At 64.5% G+C, this 15,993-nt stretch overlaps 2 protein-coding genes across 3 annotated transcripts; both read left to right on the top strand.

Moving 5' to 3' along the window:
• The first annotated feature begins 1,716 nt into the window (after positions 1-1,716).
• Positions 1,717-3,894, top strand: LOC141932079 (uroplakin-3b-like protein 1). The gene is made up of 6 exons (XM_074845104.1): positions 1,717-1,777; positions 2,223-2,366; positions 2,476-2,707; positions 2,797-2,873; positions 3,281-3,410; positions 3,549-3,894. The coding sequence occupies exons 1-6, from the start codon at positions 1,732-1,734 to the stop codon at positions 3,652-3,654; spliced, it is 735 nt and encodes a 244-aa protein (XP_074701205.1). The 5' UTR covers positions 1,717-1,731; the 3' UTR covers positions 3,655-3,894.
• Positions 3,895-6,016: 2,122 nt separating this feature from the next.
• LOC141932050 (ras GTPase-activating protein 4-like) lies at positions 6,017-15,921 on the top strand. 2 transcript variants are annotated; one of them, XM_074845014.1, is made up of 20 exons: positions 6,018-6,111; positions 10,241-10,297; positions 10,684-10,797; positions 11,146-11,207; positions 11,328-11,460; positions 11,730-11,811; positions 11,997-12,128; positions 12,209-12,300; positions 12,549-12,672; positions 12,780-12,933; positions 13,273-13,337; positions 13,573-13,685; positions 13,755-13,941; positions 14,234-14,371; positions 14,497-14,817; positions 14,895-15,032; positions 15,108-15,243; positions 15,330-15,450; positions 15,529-15,587; positions 15,711-15,921. In XM_074845014.1, exons 1-20 carry the CDS (start codon positions 6,047-6,049, stop codon positions 15,830-15,832), a joined length of 2,415 nt encoding a protein of 804 aa, XP_074701115.1. In that variant the 5' UTR covers positions 6,018-6,046; the 3' UTR covers positions 15,833-15,921. The 2 variants fall into 2 exon arrangements, with proteins under 2 accessions (XP_074701116.1, XP_074701115.1); XM_074845015.1 differs by lacking the exons at positions 13,273-13,337; positions 13,755-13,941 and having other exon boundaries at positions 6,017-6,111.
• The last annotated feature ends 72 nt before the right edge of the window (positions 15,922-15,993 follow it).

Raw genomic sequence — 15,993 nt, 5'->3', positions numbered from 1 at the left:
CACAGACACTCACCCCTGTCTGTGCCACGCAGCCTCAGCTGCCTTCAGAAACCCCCCGTCCCGGGCTGATGTGCCCCTATACGAGCAGCTGCCCACCGCCTGCTCCTACATGACGCTGGAGACGGCAGTGGCCACATACGCCTGCTCGGCAGCGAGCCCCGCTGTCCTGAGGGTCGGGGGTGACACGGCGTGCGGGGGCCAGGGCGGACGGGATCCCTGCAACGGGCCCCTGCCCTCCCCGGGGCCCTACAGGTGAGGTCGGCGGGATGGACCCCCCCAAGGTCCCGGCTGGGGTAAGTCCCCGTCCAGGGCGTGCTCATCCCCGCCGCTGTCACCTCTGTACCCATCCCACAGGGTGAAGTTCCTGGTGATGGGCTGCCACGGCCCCAAAGCAGAGACGAGGTGGTCTGACCCCATCCTCCTGCGGAGAGGTACCGGTGGCACTGCTGTCCCCCCGCGGGTCCCCCACACCCACCCAGCTGTGGTGCTGGCATGTGGCACAGCACCAGCCTTATGCCATCACCCCAAAACCTGGAGGGCAGCAGCGATCCCCGATCTCCCCCAGCCACCCTATGCCTCCCCTTTCTATCGCACCACCCCTGAGCCCCCCGTGTCCCCCCCATATCCCTCATCCCACCTCCTTCCAGCCAGCAGCCCCAGCACCATCGACCCCGCACCTGTGCGCCGCAGCAGCGATGTGGTCGTCATCGCCTCCATCCTCGCCGGCCTGGGGGCCGTGCTGGCCGCGACGGTGCTCGGCGCCGTGGGGTACGGGGGCTGCGCGGGGCCGCGCTCGGGGCGGGGGGACATGTCCACAAGGGCCTCAGGAGAACACCCCCTCCTCGGCCCCATCAGCAAAGAGATGGAGCGATGGAGACTTTTTTAAGATTTAAAAAGCCTTTTTTTTGAATTAAATGGGGGGTTTGTCATAGTTTGGCAAGGAGAGAGGGCCCCTCGGCGGGGGTTGGTGCAGGGGGGGGCCGGCAGAGCCCTGCGGACCCCGCTTGACACCTCTGCTTGTCTCTCCCTGCAGCGTCAAAGTGGGGGGGTCCCTGTGCCGCCGGGATTCGGGAACCAGCACCTTCGCCCACAGATCCTACAGGACCCACCACATCCCCCCAGCCCTGCCCCAGACCCTGCCCCCCGGCTGTGGGTGCAGCCCCCCTGGACTGGGCTGCTTTGCCCGCCCGCCTCCCGCTCCCTGTCCTGTCAAGTAAACTTTCATTTTACATCTGCAACTGCCTCTTCCTTGTCCAGCCACGGGCGACGTCCCCCCGCCGCCCTCCTCTCACCCCAGCTTGGTGCTCTGTTCACCAGGCCCCCGCTGCCGGCCTTGCAGGGCTGGAGCTGTGGAGGATGGTGGCACCAGGCCCCCCAAAAACCACCTGGGACCTTGGCTTGGTGGCACTTGGTGACGGGGGGGGGCACATGCTGTCACCGGTGGGGTCTGTGGGGAGCCCCGAGGTGGGCATCACCCTAGGGTGGCACTCTCTGCCCCATTGTTTGGGTGAGGGCTGTTGCCCACCCGTGCCACGAGTGTGGCAGTTCTCAGCACGCCTCGCCGCGGGCGCTCGGCATAGGAAATGCTCCCCGGGGAAACGGGCCCAACCTGTTTGCCACGGGCTGAGGCCGCTGCAGGAATGTGGGCGGTTGGCAGCCGCAGGCGGGTCCCTTGGGGACGCAACGCCCAGCCACCCGCACTCCCGCCCTCGGCACCCAGCCGCCCGCACGATGTTCCCGCTGCTCCTCCTGCTCCTGGCGACGGCCCACGGCCTGGGTGAGTCCGCCAACACCATCGAGCTGGGCTGGGGGTCCCCGCTGTCCCCTGCTTGCGGGGGTCCCCTGTGCACGGGCACCGGGACCCCCCCTGGAGCCTGGAGGTACAGGACAGCTGATGCCCCCCCCATTCTGGGGGTCACCCCTCGTGTCCCTGGTGTCTGCTGGCACAGCGTGGGGTCCTCTGGGGTCTCGCAGGGGTGTCCCTCCGTGGGTGGTGGCACGGGGGTGTCTTTGCTTCCTCTTTTCATGAAACACGTTGTGTCTGAGCCCAAAACGGGGGGCGGGAGGGGAGTGGGGGCCCCACAGCCGGGATCACAGGGCTCAGCTCCCTCCTGTCCCCATCCCCACACTGAGCTCCCAGCACCACTGCAGCCAGTGGGTCAGGGGCTGCAGTGGGGGCGGTCCGGACCCTCTGCTGCACCCCCCTTGGCTTGTCACTGCAGACGAGATGTCGTACACACCGTCACTGGCCAGCCCCAAGCTGGGGGGCCAGACGACCGCCTCCACCTTCGTGCTGGAGCAACCCCGCTGCGTCTTCAAGGTGCAAGACAGTGCCGTCATCTGGCTGGTGGTGGCTGTCCCCGAGGGTAGGTGGGGTGCAGCGAGGCCCTGGGGGGGCAGCCCCGGGCAGGGGTGTGCACAGGGCTCCCCCTGCCCCCCCGGGGTCCCTCCTCACCCCTGTCCCCATCCCTGCAGCTGTACCCAACTTCAACAACAGTGTGGGGCCAGGGACCCCAGAGAGGGCTTTTCAGGGGTTCCCCACCAACGCCCCTGCCTACATGACCCTCAACACCACCCTCCTCAACTACCCCTGCCCCAAACCCCCCGGGGAGATCACGGTGCTGCGTGTTGGCAGCGAGACCAGCTGCGTCAAGGATGAGATGAGACCCACCTGCAACGGCCCCCTGCCCGGTCCCGGGCCATACCGGTGAGCCTGCTCACGGGGACGTGCCCCCCGGGCCTGCTGACAGCCCCCCCCAGCTCAGGGACCGTGGCCAACCTCCCTTCCCATCCCAGGGTGAAGTTCCTTGCCCTGGAGGGCTCCGAGCCCGTGGCGCAGACAGCCTGGTCAGAGCCCATCACCCTGAGGACAGGTACCGCTGCCGGGGTGCTCGTCCTGCCCCTCGCACTCATCCTGCTGCCGGGGGGGAGTGGGGTGGGGTGAGGGGGGTGGTCCTGGGGGGCTGCACGCTGAGCACCAGCGGCTCGGGGTGCAGTGCTCCTGTGAGCAGCTGGGGAAACTGAGGCAGGGCACTGCTGCGGGTCCTGCTGGGGTACGATGGCACCGTGCGATGTCACGCCGTGTTGGCACGGTGCATTTCCTCACGACCATCGCATCCTGCACTTGCACGGCCCGTTGGCCCGCTGGGATTGCACACTGTGTTGGCACGTTGCATTTGCACCGTGCAATGGCGCACTGGGATCGCCCACGAGCACACCGGGCCCCCCGCGCCGCCCCGGGGTGCGTGTGTTGCTCCCTCCCCTGCCACTCTCTCCCCAGCCCGGCAGCCCGGCAGCACCCCAGCGATGGGCAGCGGGCACAGCGCCGGCATGATCGCTCTCACCTCCATCCTCTCCATCCTCTTCGCCATCCTGCTGGCCGGCCTGGTGGCCATGCTGGTCTTCTGGGGGTGAGTGCCACCCCCACGTCCCACTGCACCACCCAGGAGCCGTGATGGGTGCTGGGCACATGGGAGCAGCATCAGAGGGTGACACCAGCACCCCGTGGCCCCAACCCTCATCCCTCACACCCCCCCTTCCCTCCCCAGCTCGGATGCCTGCGGTGGCAGCAGCACCTTCAGCAAGCCGGAGGCAGTGACGGTGCGACGGTACAACACCCACCACGTCTACGACCAGCCGCCCGCCCGGCTCTGAGACCCCACCACGGCCCTTCGCTGCCTCCCCACCGCCCCCCCCGGCCCCACACCACCTCCCCGCCTGCTCCCGAGCCGGCCCTGCCAGCCCACGCTCCCCGGGGTGCCCTCACGATTGCACCACCCGTGTCAGTGGCACAGTGCCCACTGCCAGGGGGGGCACAGCCAGAGCTGCCCCATGGACCAGAGCCCAGGGGAGCCGCGATGGAATTGGAGATTAAAAGCCTTTCCGCATGCTTTGCGCCCAGCCTCTGCCTCCTGTTTGTGACCCCCCCCCGGGAATGGCACCTGCTGAAACCTCACCACCTCCAGCAGCCCCCAGGAAAAGCCCCTTGGCCCCGTCCCCGTGTCCCCACACAGGGCTCTGAGCCCCATCCCTGGGTGGGCAACGGCTGCTGCCCAGGGCAGGATGGGGGTCAGGGACGCACTGGAGTGGCAGAAGTATTTTCGCACCCAGCTTGGGGCGTGCGGTGCCACCTGCACCCACTTCGAATGGGGAAAATTCCCCAGGGCGCGAGGCAGAGGGGAGCCTGACCCCCCAACAGCCCCGGCGCTGGGGTGAGGGCACAGAAATGCCCCCAGGAGTGGGTAGGGAGGTATAGGGGGGGTGTTTCTCCCCATTCCCCTTCACCCCACAGTGATTTCTCTGCCCCAAAACCAGAGGAGGCAGAACTGGCCCAATCCTGCCCGGGTGCTGCTGATATTCCCCTGTTAGCCACGGGATGGCAAGAGGGGACCAGCAGCCCAAGTCCCTGGTCCTGCTCTGGGGGATGTGGGGGCCTGATCCTGCACGGGGTGGGGGTGGGCTGTGGTGGGCCTGATCCTGTACCGGGACTGTGGGGGGCCAGATCCAGCATTCCTGATCCTGCACCAGAGTGGGGGTCCCTGATGCTGCACTGGGGGACGTGGGGCCTGATCCTGCATTGGGGTTGTGGGTGCCCTGATCCTGCGGACTGGGCAGGATGAGACCCCCTTGGTGCTGAGGAAGAGGAGGATGCAGAGCCCTGCAGGGTGGCCCTGCCCCGCTTTGAGTGGGGCTGGGGCAGGTACACATGCACATCAGGTACACACACCTGCATATACAGATGCACATATATATATATATATATAAAAATATTTTTTCCGTGGGCGCTGTGCAAAGGGCAGCATCACATTTGTACCTGATCCATGGTCACAGCGCCCTTACCGGGGTGTCCTTACGCTGCCTGGGGGGGGTTAGTAACCTGCCGAGGGACGGTGTCATCTGGCAGACGCGGTCCCCGCTCTGTCCCACCCCCAGCCCCTGCAATGACACACCCGTTTCACCCGCAAAGCGGCTCCGAGTGCCTGGGGGGGGGTTTGTCCCCTGTCACCGGGTGCTGCTGGAGATGGGACACGAGGCCCCGGCCACGTGCGGGGTTGGAGCCGGCACATGGGGGGGGGTGCGAGTGATGGTGGGGGGGGACCGCACCCTGTCCCCTGTGCGGGGGAGGCAGAGGAGCAGTGTGTCCCCGCAGTGTACCCGCTGTGTCCTGGCAGTGTCCCCGAGTGTCCCCACAGTGTCCTTGCTGTGTCCTCACAGTGTCCCCGCAGTGTCCCCGCTGTGTCCCCGCAGTGTCCCCGCAGTGTCCCTGCACTGTACCCACTGTGTCCCCGCTGTGTCCCCACAGTGTCCCCACAGTGTCCCCGCAGTGTCCCCGCTGTGTCCCCGCAGTGTCCCCGCGGCGGCCGGGCGCAAATGCCAAGGCCCGGCGGTGTCTGTGGCGCGGCCCTGAGCCCAGCTTTGGGTGCCGGGAGAGTCCTCGCGCCGAGGCGGCTCTGGCAGGAGGGGTCCCCCCTCCTGTATTTATGCCACTAAGCCCCCCCCCGAAATGCTACCGGATCCCCCGGGGGTGCTGAAACCGCGGAAGGGGGGGCAGTGCTTAAAAAAAAGGAGTTCAGAAAGGAAGCAAAAGGTGGGGTTTTGGGGCGCAGGTTCGTGGGGGGAGCCGGGGGCAGCGGGGACCCAATGTGGGTCCGGTCCTTAATTACCAGCCCAGGCACCCCCGGGGCTGCAGCGCCCTGGGGCCGGTCCCGGGGCTGAGCGGGACCGAGCGGGGGGGCCCGACGGGACCCGCGGCAGCGTGCTGTGACCCCGGGCCCGCCCAGCCCCGCCCACACCCGCTCAAGCCCCGCCCACATCATCTCAGCCCCGCCCATTCCCGCTCAGGCTCCACCCCCTGGCTGACAGCACAGGGGCTCACCCAATCGCCACCGCGAAAGGGCTTCCAGCCACGCCCCTTCTCCCGCCCCGCGCTTTGATTGGCGGCCGCCGGCGCCGGCCCGCACATGGGCTCGGGGCAGGGTGGCCGCCGGTTCGAGGCTTGGCTCGGCTCCGCTGCTCGCCCGCCCGCCCGCCCGCCCTCCCGCTCGCCATGGCGCGGCGGAGCGCGCTCTCCATCCGCATCGTGGAGGGGAGGAACCTGCCTGCCAAGGACATGTGAGTGTCCTCGGGGAGCCGGGAGAGGTTTGAGGGGGAGCACCCCGGCAGAGAGCGCCCCCTGCCCCAGGAGTGCTGTGGGGTGCCCCCCACAACAGGTCCCTGTGCTTTGGGGATACCTCCCCAGGGTGGCTTTGGGGTGTCCCCCTTGTTTTGGGGGCTTGTCCAGAATGGCTTGGGGTCCCCCCAGCAGTGCCTGTGTTTTGGGGGGTTCCCTCCAGGATGACTTTGGGGTCCCTTTGCATTGGGGGTTCCCCCCAGCATGGCTTTGGGGTGTCCCCCCAGCAGTGTGTGTACTTTGGGGATTCTCCCCAGGGTGGCTTTGGGATCCCCCTTGCTTTGGGGGTTCCCCCCACATTAGCTTGGGTGCCCCCAGCAGTTCTCGGTGCTTTGAGGGCTCCCTCAGGAGTGATGTCCCCCCTAATTGGGACATACCCTCTAGGATGGCTTTGAGGTTCCCTCCCAGGAGCACCCAGTGCTGTGTGGTGCCCCCGGCAGTGCTTTAGGGTACCCCAAGCACTTTGGGGGGCTCCCCCTGTGCTGCCATGGGTCAGGGCAGCCCCCACCATGCACTCCCCCTCCTGCAGCTGATCCCTGGAGCTGGGTCCTTTGCAGGGACCCCGGGACATGAAGCAGGACCCCCGGTAAGGCTGTCCCCCAAAAGGAGCAGGGAGGAGCCCTGGTGCTCTGGCCCCTGTCACCGCTCCGTTCCCAGCCCTGGCTCAAGCCCACCTGGCTGCAGTCCAGGGGGTTCTGCTGGCAGCCCCTTGGGTCGGGCTTCCCCTCCTTGGCAGCCCCCCAAGGGCTGCCCACATGTCCCAGCATTATTCTCATCGCTCTGATCCTTATGGGGTGGGATGTGGGGACAGCGTTGGGGTGGGATGGAGGGATGGCATTGGGGTGGCCCCCAGCCACCAAGGCAGCAGAGGAGCACTCAGCAGCCGGGCAGGGTCAGGGCTGCTAGAAAACCAGCAAAAATCCCTGCAGCCGTCATGGAAAAAGAGGATAAACAAGGAAAGAAACATGACTTTTTTTTTTTTTTTCTTTTTGCTTTTTTTAAATCCCATGTGTCAGGGCCTGATTTTTAAATCCCTTGGCATAACTCCCTGCCGGGAGCTCAAACCAGCGTGAGAAGGCTCTGGTTTTTAGGAGAGCGTGTTGCAGAAAGCTGCTGTGTGATAATGCCTTGAGCGGAGCTTTCCAGAGCGCAGGCTTTGGGACGCGGCTTTGGGCAGGGAGGGAAACCCGAGTGCAGGACCCGTCACGCTCACCTGCTGCTGCCTGACCTTGGCCGTGTCTGGCTGCCGTCCCCCTCCCCTGTGGACAGGGGCTTGTGAGATCTGGTTCCTCTGCTCTGCCCTGGCACAGCCTCTGGAATCAGCACCGGTTTCCCCAGGGAAAATCCCTCTGCGGGGTGTCAACAGCAACCCCGGGCATGTTTGCAGGTCAGACGCTCCTTGCAAGCACCCATGGGTGATGGGGCACCCCCAAACCCCTGTGGGGCCCCCCCAGCTCTTGCAGGATTCAGCACAAGGAATTGCAGGAGCAGGATTTGGCCAGTGTTGCTGTGGTTTGTGACCCCCCTGGTGCCCCCCTGTTCCCAGGAGCTGTGCCACTGGCAGCCCCCTCCTCTCCCTGGGCAGCAGCAGTGTGATTTCAGTGGGGTTTAGCCCGCATGCCAGCCTCCGGGTCGCTGTGCCCACAGGTCTCCCACCTCCTCCCAGTTCAGAGGAGCTGCTGTTTGGTTTTGCCTTCCAAGCCTGCGCCCGCCCAGCACGGGGCTGGGCACTGTGCAGCCACGAAACCACGAAACTGCCCATAAAGAGGCAGGAAACCTGCTCCTGCTTTCGCCCTCTGGCACGTCACTGCCCAATGCTGGGGCCAAAACCCAGGCAGGCAGGACATGCTGCAGCAACTCCAGCTCAGCCCCAGGTGGGCTCTGCCCCTGTCCCCCCTCAGGACACAGTGACAGTATGAGCTCCCTCCCAGCTGAGTGTTGGAAAATCCTCCTCTGCATCTTCATTGCCGGAAAGCAAGAAAAATTATCTGCTTTATTTTATTTTATTGCCTGCCGTGCCAAGGACTGGGCGAAGCAGCGCCGCTGTCTATACAAGTGAATTTTTAATCACAAAACTCAGTGCCTCAGCCCCCGGTGCTGCCTGCTGGGATGGATGGCTGCGGGAAGCACGCATGTTTATTTCCTCCCCCCCCCCTTATTTATACTGTGCCATCAATCTTTAAAGCTTCAGTGTTCATTTCCTCTTTTTAAAGCCCAATCTTCCCCTTTCCTAGCTCCTTCCGCTGCACTAGACCCCCAGTCTCGCCTCCTGTGGCCACCCGTGCCGACGTGAAGGGGCCAGAGTGGGTGGCTGAAGCAAGCCGTGCTCTGTGAGGCCTCGGCAGGATGCCCAGTGCCCACTGAGAGCCTGAAAGTTTTATAAACCTCTTCCCCTGACATCTCCCAAGCACTGGTTAGCATCCAGGGACAGCGATGCCATGCAGACGATGCCACCCAGTGCGGTGCTGGGTTTCCTGTCTGCCTTTGGAGCGGGGATTTATCCCCCTCTGATTCAGATTGTGGGCTCCCCAGCAGCTTGGGCACCTCCTGCAGCCCGTGGAGGATGGATTTTGGCCGCCCTGTGTTTTAATCCCTGGAGCACACAGCACCCAAGTACTGCACGGGCAGCTTCATGGCACCCTGCGTCCCAGGGGATGTGGAGCAGCCCGTGTGCTCGAAACGTCCCCATGTTGGGGACAAGGTTTTCCTGCTTCTGGCATCAAGGCAGCTCCCATCTGAAGCCTGCCCTCGTTGCTGGGCACGGCTCGGGCAGGCAGATGTTCCCTTTCTGCCTGTATGCTTCCTGCCCGCTTCATGGTTTGCATAAGGCAGGAAATGTCAGCAACAGGCTCTGGTTAATGGTGCTTCATCCACTGCTCTCATTAAAACCCTCTCAGGAGGCTGGTGGGAGATGGGAGCGGGCAGGCAGAAAGCTGCTCCGAGCAACCTGCCTGTGCTGCCAGCACCACGCGTGGCCCAAAATGCCTGGAGTGCCTGGTGATGGGGGTGCCTGGGAGGCACAACCCAGAGAAACCCCCCCCTGGCGGGGAGCACCCCAAAATCTTTTAATCCCCCGCCGAGCAGCTGGGTCTCTCAACCTCTCTTGTTTTGGGATGGGAAAATTGCTCTGTGTTTGGGGTCCCCAAAGCCCCACCTATGCGCTCCCCCCCTTCTCTGGGACGCTCGTGGCTGGCTGATGAATGCCGCCAGGATCAGCGTTAATGAGTAACCGTGCTTGGAGCGGGCTGCTCTGCGCCGGCTGCCTGCGGGACGGCAGCCACAACCTTTCCACTCTCTTGGCCAGCACCTGGGTCTTGCCGGCTCCTCTGCTTCTGGCTGGAGCCCCCCCACTGCCTGTAACTGAGTCACCTCATTTCTGATGAACTGGGGCAATAAGCTGTAAAATGGTGATTTATTTTTTTTTTTTGGCAGCAGCGCGCAGGACTGATGACTTGGGTTCTCCCCGGGGAGGAAACGGTGTCAGAGCATTGTGGTGGCTGCCAACAGCCTGCGGTCACCATGGCACACGCTGCCTGCCCTTCGCACCCTCTGCGTCACTGGGGGTGTCCCCAGGGATGTCCCCATCCCTACGGAGGTGTTGGGGCTCTGGGTACACCCCAGGGCTGGAGGAGGCTGCTGTGGCCTTGCTCCCAGTGTGTGCAATGGGGCTGCGGGTGCCTGGAGCCATTTCGGGGGAAGGGTGGGTTTTGTTTGTTCTTCATCTTCCGATTTGGAAGAGAAAAGCCACTTTCAGCTGCCAGCAGGATGCGGTGGCCGGACACAGTCAGGGATGTGTTTCCCCAGGCTGGGAGCAAAGCCGGGGTCACCACATACCTGTAGCTGTAGCCAAATCCACCCGCTGAAGCCTTTGGCTTCTGAGGGTGCCTCTGTGCCCCAGCACCCCATAGCCCTGGGGTGTCCCTACAAGGGGCACCTGCGAGGTCCCACCTCTGTGAGGCGGGTTTGCCAGGGCTGAAGGCTTTGGTTGCCCATGACCATGAGAGCCCCACGGGGTTGCGGCGGGGGGCCAGGGCTGTGGCTGACAGTGCTGACAGAGCTGTGTCCTTCTAGCATGGGGAGCAGTGACCCGTACTGCATCGTGAAGATCGATGATGAGACCATCATCAGGTGAGTGGCTCCATGTCCCTGGCTGGTCCCAAACCTGCCAGCACACCCAGCTCCTGGTGGGTTCCTCCATCTACCCTGCTGCAGGCACAATATTATAATTATTGTTACTATTATTATTGTTATTATTCCCTGCTTTGGGCTGAGCCACTCCTCCAGACACAGGCTGTGGTGTCTAAGAGCTCATGGCCACCCCATGTCTTGCCAGCCCAGAGCCACAAGACAGGACAGGGACTGATCCTCTGCCCCAACTGAGGGTTCAGAAGTGTGGGTGCTGCCCCCAGCCATGTGTCACCAAAAGCTGTGAAGCTCCCAGGACTGGGGAGGTGGGGAGTGCCCCAGCAAGGGAGCCCCATCCCACCCTATCACCAGTTCTGTCTGCCCTGCAGGACTGCCACAGTGTGGAAGACGCTGTCCCCATTCTGGGGGGAGGAATACGAGGTGCACCTCCAGCCCACCTTTCACAGCGTCTCCATCTACGTCATGGATGAGGATGCGCTCAGGTACGGGCAGGTTGGCTGTGGGGTGGTGGGGGCTCGGCGTGGGACTGGGAGGTTGGTGGCTTTGGCTGCCTGCATGCTCAACCCCATTGTAGGCACTGGAGACTCCACACCTAGCTGTGCTTTGGGACATAAATGGGTGAAGTTATTTCCCGAGGTTATTTTCTAGCTGGCAGCAAGGGGCAGCTGACACACTCCGTGGGAACAGAAGCACCACAATGGCCCCAGCCCAGGACACCCAAGGCACTTTGTCCCCCTGAAATGCTTGGCAGGGGGTGTCCTGCTTGGGGCCTGGTGGGGTGGGGGGGGGCTGCAATCCCACGCCATGTCCTCCTGGTTTTTGTTTTCCAGCCACGATGATGTTATTGGGAAGGTCTGCATCACCCGGGACATGCTGGCGGAGCACCCCAAGGGTAGGGGGATGGGTGGCTGGGAGGGTCCCAGTGGGGACCCGTCTCCCACCCCTGCAACAAGTTGGTCCTGAGGGCCCCCCCGAGGACCCCCCCCCATGAGTGTGGCCCCTTTTCCCACAGGTTTCAGTGGCTGGATGAGCCTCAGCGAGGTGGACCCCGACGAGGAGGTGCAGGGGGAGATCCACCTGCGGGTGGAGGTCCCGGGGAGCCAGGACAGCCGGCGGGTGCTGTGCTGCACAGTGCTGGAGGCCAGGTGAGGAGGGGACATGGGGGTGGCAGGAGGCTGCGTGGGCAGCTCTGTGACTCAGTTTCCCCACTGTATCAGGGTCTTCTCAGTTATCCTCCCTTGGGCACAGATCATCCTCCCCACCACCCAACAGCTGACAGGGCTCCTGGGGCAGGGTCCACCCCATCTGCTGGGCTTTAGGACGTGCATCTTGAGATGCCAGGGGACTGAGGAGGGGAGTGGGTGCCCGTAGGTATTTTGGGAGGTCGCTGGCAAATTCCTCCTCTTCTCGGCAGGGATTTGGCCAGGAAGGATCGGAATGGCGCCTCCGACCCCTTTGTCCGCTTGCGCTACAACGGGAAGGTGCAGGAGAGCACTGTGAGTGTGGCTTCAGTTTGTTGTGATCCCCCAACCTGCTGGTGGTGCAGGTGAAATCATCCCACTGGGAAGTCTGGACCTCGGCCAGGAGCCATCCCTGTCCCCCGGCATCCCCAGCCTGGTGTCCCCGAGGGGGGCGCGTTGGATCCACCCAGCGAGGAGGGATGAAGCCATTGTCTTTCCAGGTGGTCAAGAAATCCTGCTACCCCCGCTGGAACGAGACCTTCGAGTTCGAGCTGGCTGAGCCCGCAGGGGAGAAGCTGTGTGTGGAGGTGTGGGACTGGGACCTGGTTGGCAGGAATGACTTCCTAGGCAAGGTGAGCCCCCAAACCCCGTCACAGCTGCTGGGGAGCCTGCCCGGCTGCCTGCCCGACCCCCTCCTGCCTTCCCCTCCCAGGTGGTGTTCAGTGTCCCGGGGCTGGAGGCAGCTGGGCAGGAGGAGGGCTGGTTCAGGCTGCAGCCCGACAAGTCCAAGCCGAGGGAGGTTGAGTGAGTCTGAGGATGGGGGGTTGGGTGTGATAGGGGTGGTGCCCACAGGGGCATTCCCCAGTGGGGGTTATTCCTGGGAAGTGCCATCCCTTTGGAGGGGCAGCTTCTGGAAATGCCCTTGTCTGGGAGAGGGGCCAAGTGCAGGGCAGCCACACCTGCCTGCGCAGGCTTTCCTGGTCTGTCGGGCCACCTCCTGCTTGGTGAAGTACTTCTCCCTCCCTCTACCCCGCCACCCTGTGCTCCTGCAGGCACCAGGGCAGCCTGGGCTCGCTGCAGCTGCAGGTGAGGCTGCGGGACGAGACGGTGCTGCCCTCCCACTGCTACCAGCCCCTGGTCCAGCTCCTGTGCCAGGAGGTGAAGTCGGGGCGCCAGGTGAGGGGTCTGTGCAGAGCCCTGGTGGGGCACCCACCTTCCTCCAGCTCTCTGCCAGGACATGCATCTCCCTCGGGCCATCATGTTGCGGTGCTTCTCCCCACCAGGACGGCCAAGTCCACCTGGTCACCCTCCTGGATGAAACCACCACAGCCGAGTGCCGGCAGGAGGTCGCCGTCAACTTGGTCAGACTCTTCCTAGGCCAAGGGCTGGTCAAGGAGTTTCTGGACCTGCTCTTCGAGCTGGAGCTGGCCAAGCCCTGTAAGGCTGGAGCGGGGAGTGGAGCTGGAGCTTCCAACCATCTCCTGGGGCTGCAAAACCTCTGGGACCTTGCGTGGTGATTTTTTGGGGGGTGATGGTTGAGGTTCAGCCATCGCACAGTGCTCTGGGTGGGAACCTGTTGGGTTCATCCTCACAGGCTGAGGTTGGCTGAGGTTGGTGGAGGAGCAGGTGGTTTGGGGGTTAGGAAATCCCTGTAACTCTCATGGAAATGGCTGGGGATGGAGGGCACAACCCCTGTAAATGTCCCCCATGATTGCAGCTGCCTGGTGGGTGACCTGTGGCTGTCCCCCAGGCCACAGACCCTCTCCTGTTTCACAGGTGAGCCCAACACTCTGTTCCGGAGTAACTCCCTGGCCTCAAAGTCGATGGAGTCCTTCCTCAAGGTGCCACACTGCCCAAAATCTGCTCTTCCCACATCACCCTGGCTCTGGGCTGTCCTACAGGGGCTGGTTCCCAGGGGGAGTACTGGAGGGCTGGTGGGGCTGTGTTTGTCTTCTCCTGGGGCTGGGAGGTTGGAGAAAATCCCTTGGGTGACCCTTATCGGGCAGCCTGGGGGTGTCAGGTGCCAAACCTGTGGCTGTGCCCCCTGTCACTGTCCCCTACACGGTCCCTTGGCAGGTGACAGGGATGCTGTACCTGCACACCGTCCTGGGATCCACCATCACTCGCGTGTTCGAGGAGAAGAAGTACGTGGAGCTGGACCCTGGCAAGGTGGAGGTCAAGGACGTCGGGTAAGGGACACATGGGGTGGTGGGGCAGGGCGACCCCAGCCGTGGGGCTGATGGTGCCGGTGCCCACAGGTGCTCGGGGCTGCACCGGGTGCAGACAGAGGGTGAGGTGATTGAGCAGGGCCGCCAGCACCTCCAGTCCTATCTGGGCGAGCTGCTGGATGCCATCGTCAAGTCAGCCCCGGCGTGTCCCCCCATCATCCGCGCTGCTTTCCGGCAGCTCTTCCGGCGCGTCGGGGAGCGCTTCCCCCAGCACCAGGTTGGGCTGCGGCAGGGGAGGAACCGGGGGGGTCAATCGGGGATGTCCCCAGGGGATGGGGTGCACTGGGTGCAGTCCCCAGCTTTGGTTGATGGGGTCCCCTCTTGGGCATGGGGGCAGCCCCCCAGGGATGGGACCCAAGGGGACAGCAGGGCTGTGCTGCACCCAGACAGCAACCCCGGTGCTGGAAGGCAGCCCCCATGTCCCTGGTGCATCGATGTATGCGGTGCCCGGGCATGTCCTGCTCTGGTACAGACCCTCACACGTCTCCCTCCACCTCGGTCGGCTACAGCACGCCAAGTTCGTGGCTGTCACCAGCTTCCTCTGCCTCCGCTTCTTCTCGCCGGCCATCATGACCCCCAAGCTCTTCCACCTGCGGGAGACACACGCCGACGCACGCACCAGCCGCACGCTGCTGCTCCTGGCCAAGGTGGGACCGGGGAGGATGTGGTGGGGGGTAGCGGTGTCACCCAGGTGGGGTTTTTTTGGAGTGCTCAGTTGCTTCCCAGTGGGGAGAGCTGGGTCGGTGACACTGCCGTCCCTGGGGGTCTGCAGGCTGTCCAGATGGTGGGCAACATGGAGCCGGTGGCCGGGCGGGCCAAGGAGTCCTGGCTGGCCCCGCTGCTGCCCGCCCTGCAGCAGGGCATCGCCCAGATGAAGGACTTCATTGCCCGGTTGGTGGGGACAGAGGAAGAGGAGGAGGAGGAGGAAGGTGAAGGGCGGCTGCTGGGCCCCCCCACCGCAGTGGTGAAAGAGGGGCCACTCTTCGTCCACAAGACGCGGGGCAAGGGACCGCTGCTTGCTGCCGCTGCCAAGAAGCTCCACTTCTGCCTCACTGGGGAAGCCCTCAGCTTCGGGAAGAGCCCCGGCGCTGAGGTGAGGGAGTGCCAGGGGGACGGTGGGGGTGGCAGCGGGGTGGCCCTGACCCCCTGTGTGTGTGTGTCCCCCATCAGCGTAGCGGCGCCATCGCCCTGGCTGACATCCTCGCGGCCGAGAAGGTGGAGGAGAAGAGCTTCGGGAGCTCCTATGTCATGCAGGTGGTCTACATGGATGCGGGCGGGCAGCAGGAGACAGCCTACCTCCAGTGCAAGGTGGGACCGGGGGGAACACATACAGAGGGGTGTCACAGCCTGGGACCCCCCCTCACAGCTCCCATCCCCCCGCAGTGTGTCAACGACCTGAACCAGTGGCTGTCAGCCCTGCGCAAGGTGTGTGTCAACAACCCCCGCGTGCTCCGCACCTACCACCCCGGAGTCTTCCGCGGGGACAAGTGGAGCTGCTGCCACCAGAGGCAGAGGACAGGTACCGGGGTGGGCACCCTGGACCCCCGCGGGGGTGCTGGTGGTGTGTCCCCACCCCCCTGCCATCGTGAGCCCACTGTCCCGCAGGGCTGGGGTGCGACCGGACCCGGCACGGTGTCACCCTCCAGGACTGGACTGACCCCCTGGACCCCGCAGCGGAGGCGCAACGCCTCTTCCACCACCTCCAGGGCCTCCGAGGGACCCTCAGGTGAGTCCCTGTCCCGAGGGGGCCCCCCCACACCCCCCAGCTCCTACCAAGGGCCCGTCCCTCTCCTCTCTTCCCCAGGGAAAAATACTGGGAGCTGCTGGAGCCGGAGGATGGCCAAAACGGCCCCCGGTGTGAAGGTAGGTTTGGGGTGGGATTTTGGGGACCACACTGGGGATGCTGTGGTTGGGACATGTCCTGGGGTTTGCGGTAGTTGTGGGGTGACCCCTTGGGGTCTCACTGCTGCTCCCCCACTCCCGCAGGTGCCCCCCTGCCCGAGGGGCTGAGCCGGCTCTTCGGGGTGCTGGGGGACCTGGAGGGCTGCCACCGCCTGGCGCAGCCCCCGGCCCCCCCGACCCCCACCCTGCTGCAGCTGCAGACATGAGGGGTCCGGTGGCCCGGCCCACCCTCGGGCGTCAGTGTCCCCATGCCTTGGGGACCACAGCGGTGGCAATAAAGGCACTTTGTACCCTGCAGCCCTGTCCTATCCGTCGCTGGTGGGGACGCTGCTGCCCACGGGGCCGGGCGCTGGTGGCTTGGGGGTGG

This window comes from Strix aluco, chromosome 19, assembly GCF_031877795.1.
Source record: "Strix aluco isolate bStrAlu1 chromosome 19, bStrAlu1.hap1, whole genome shotgun sequence".
In the NCBI taxonomy this organism is placed as follows: Eukaryota; Metazoa; Chordata; class Aves; order Strigiformes; family Strigidae; genus Strix; species Strix aluco.
The sequence above is the reverse complement of the archived record's forward strand: the minus strand, read 5'-3'. Positions and strand labels throughout refer to the sequence as shown.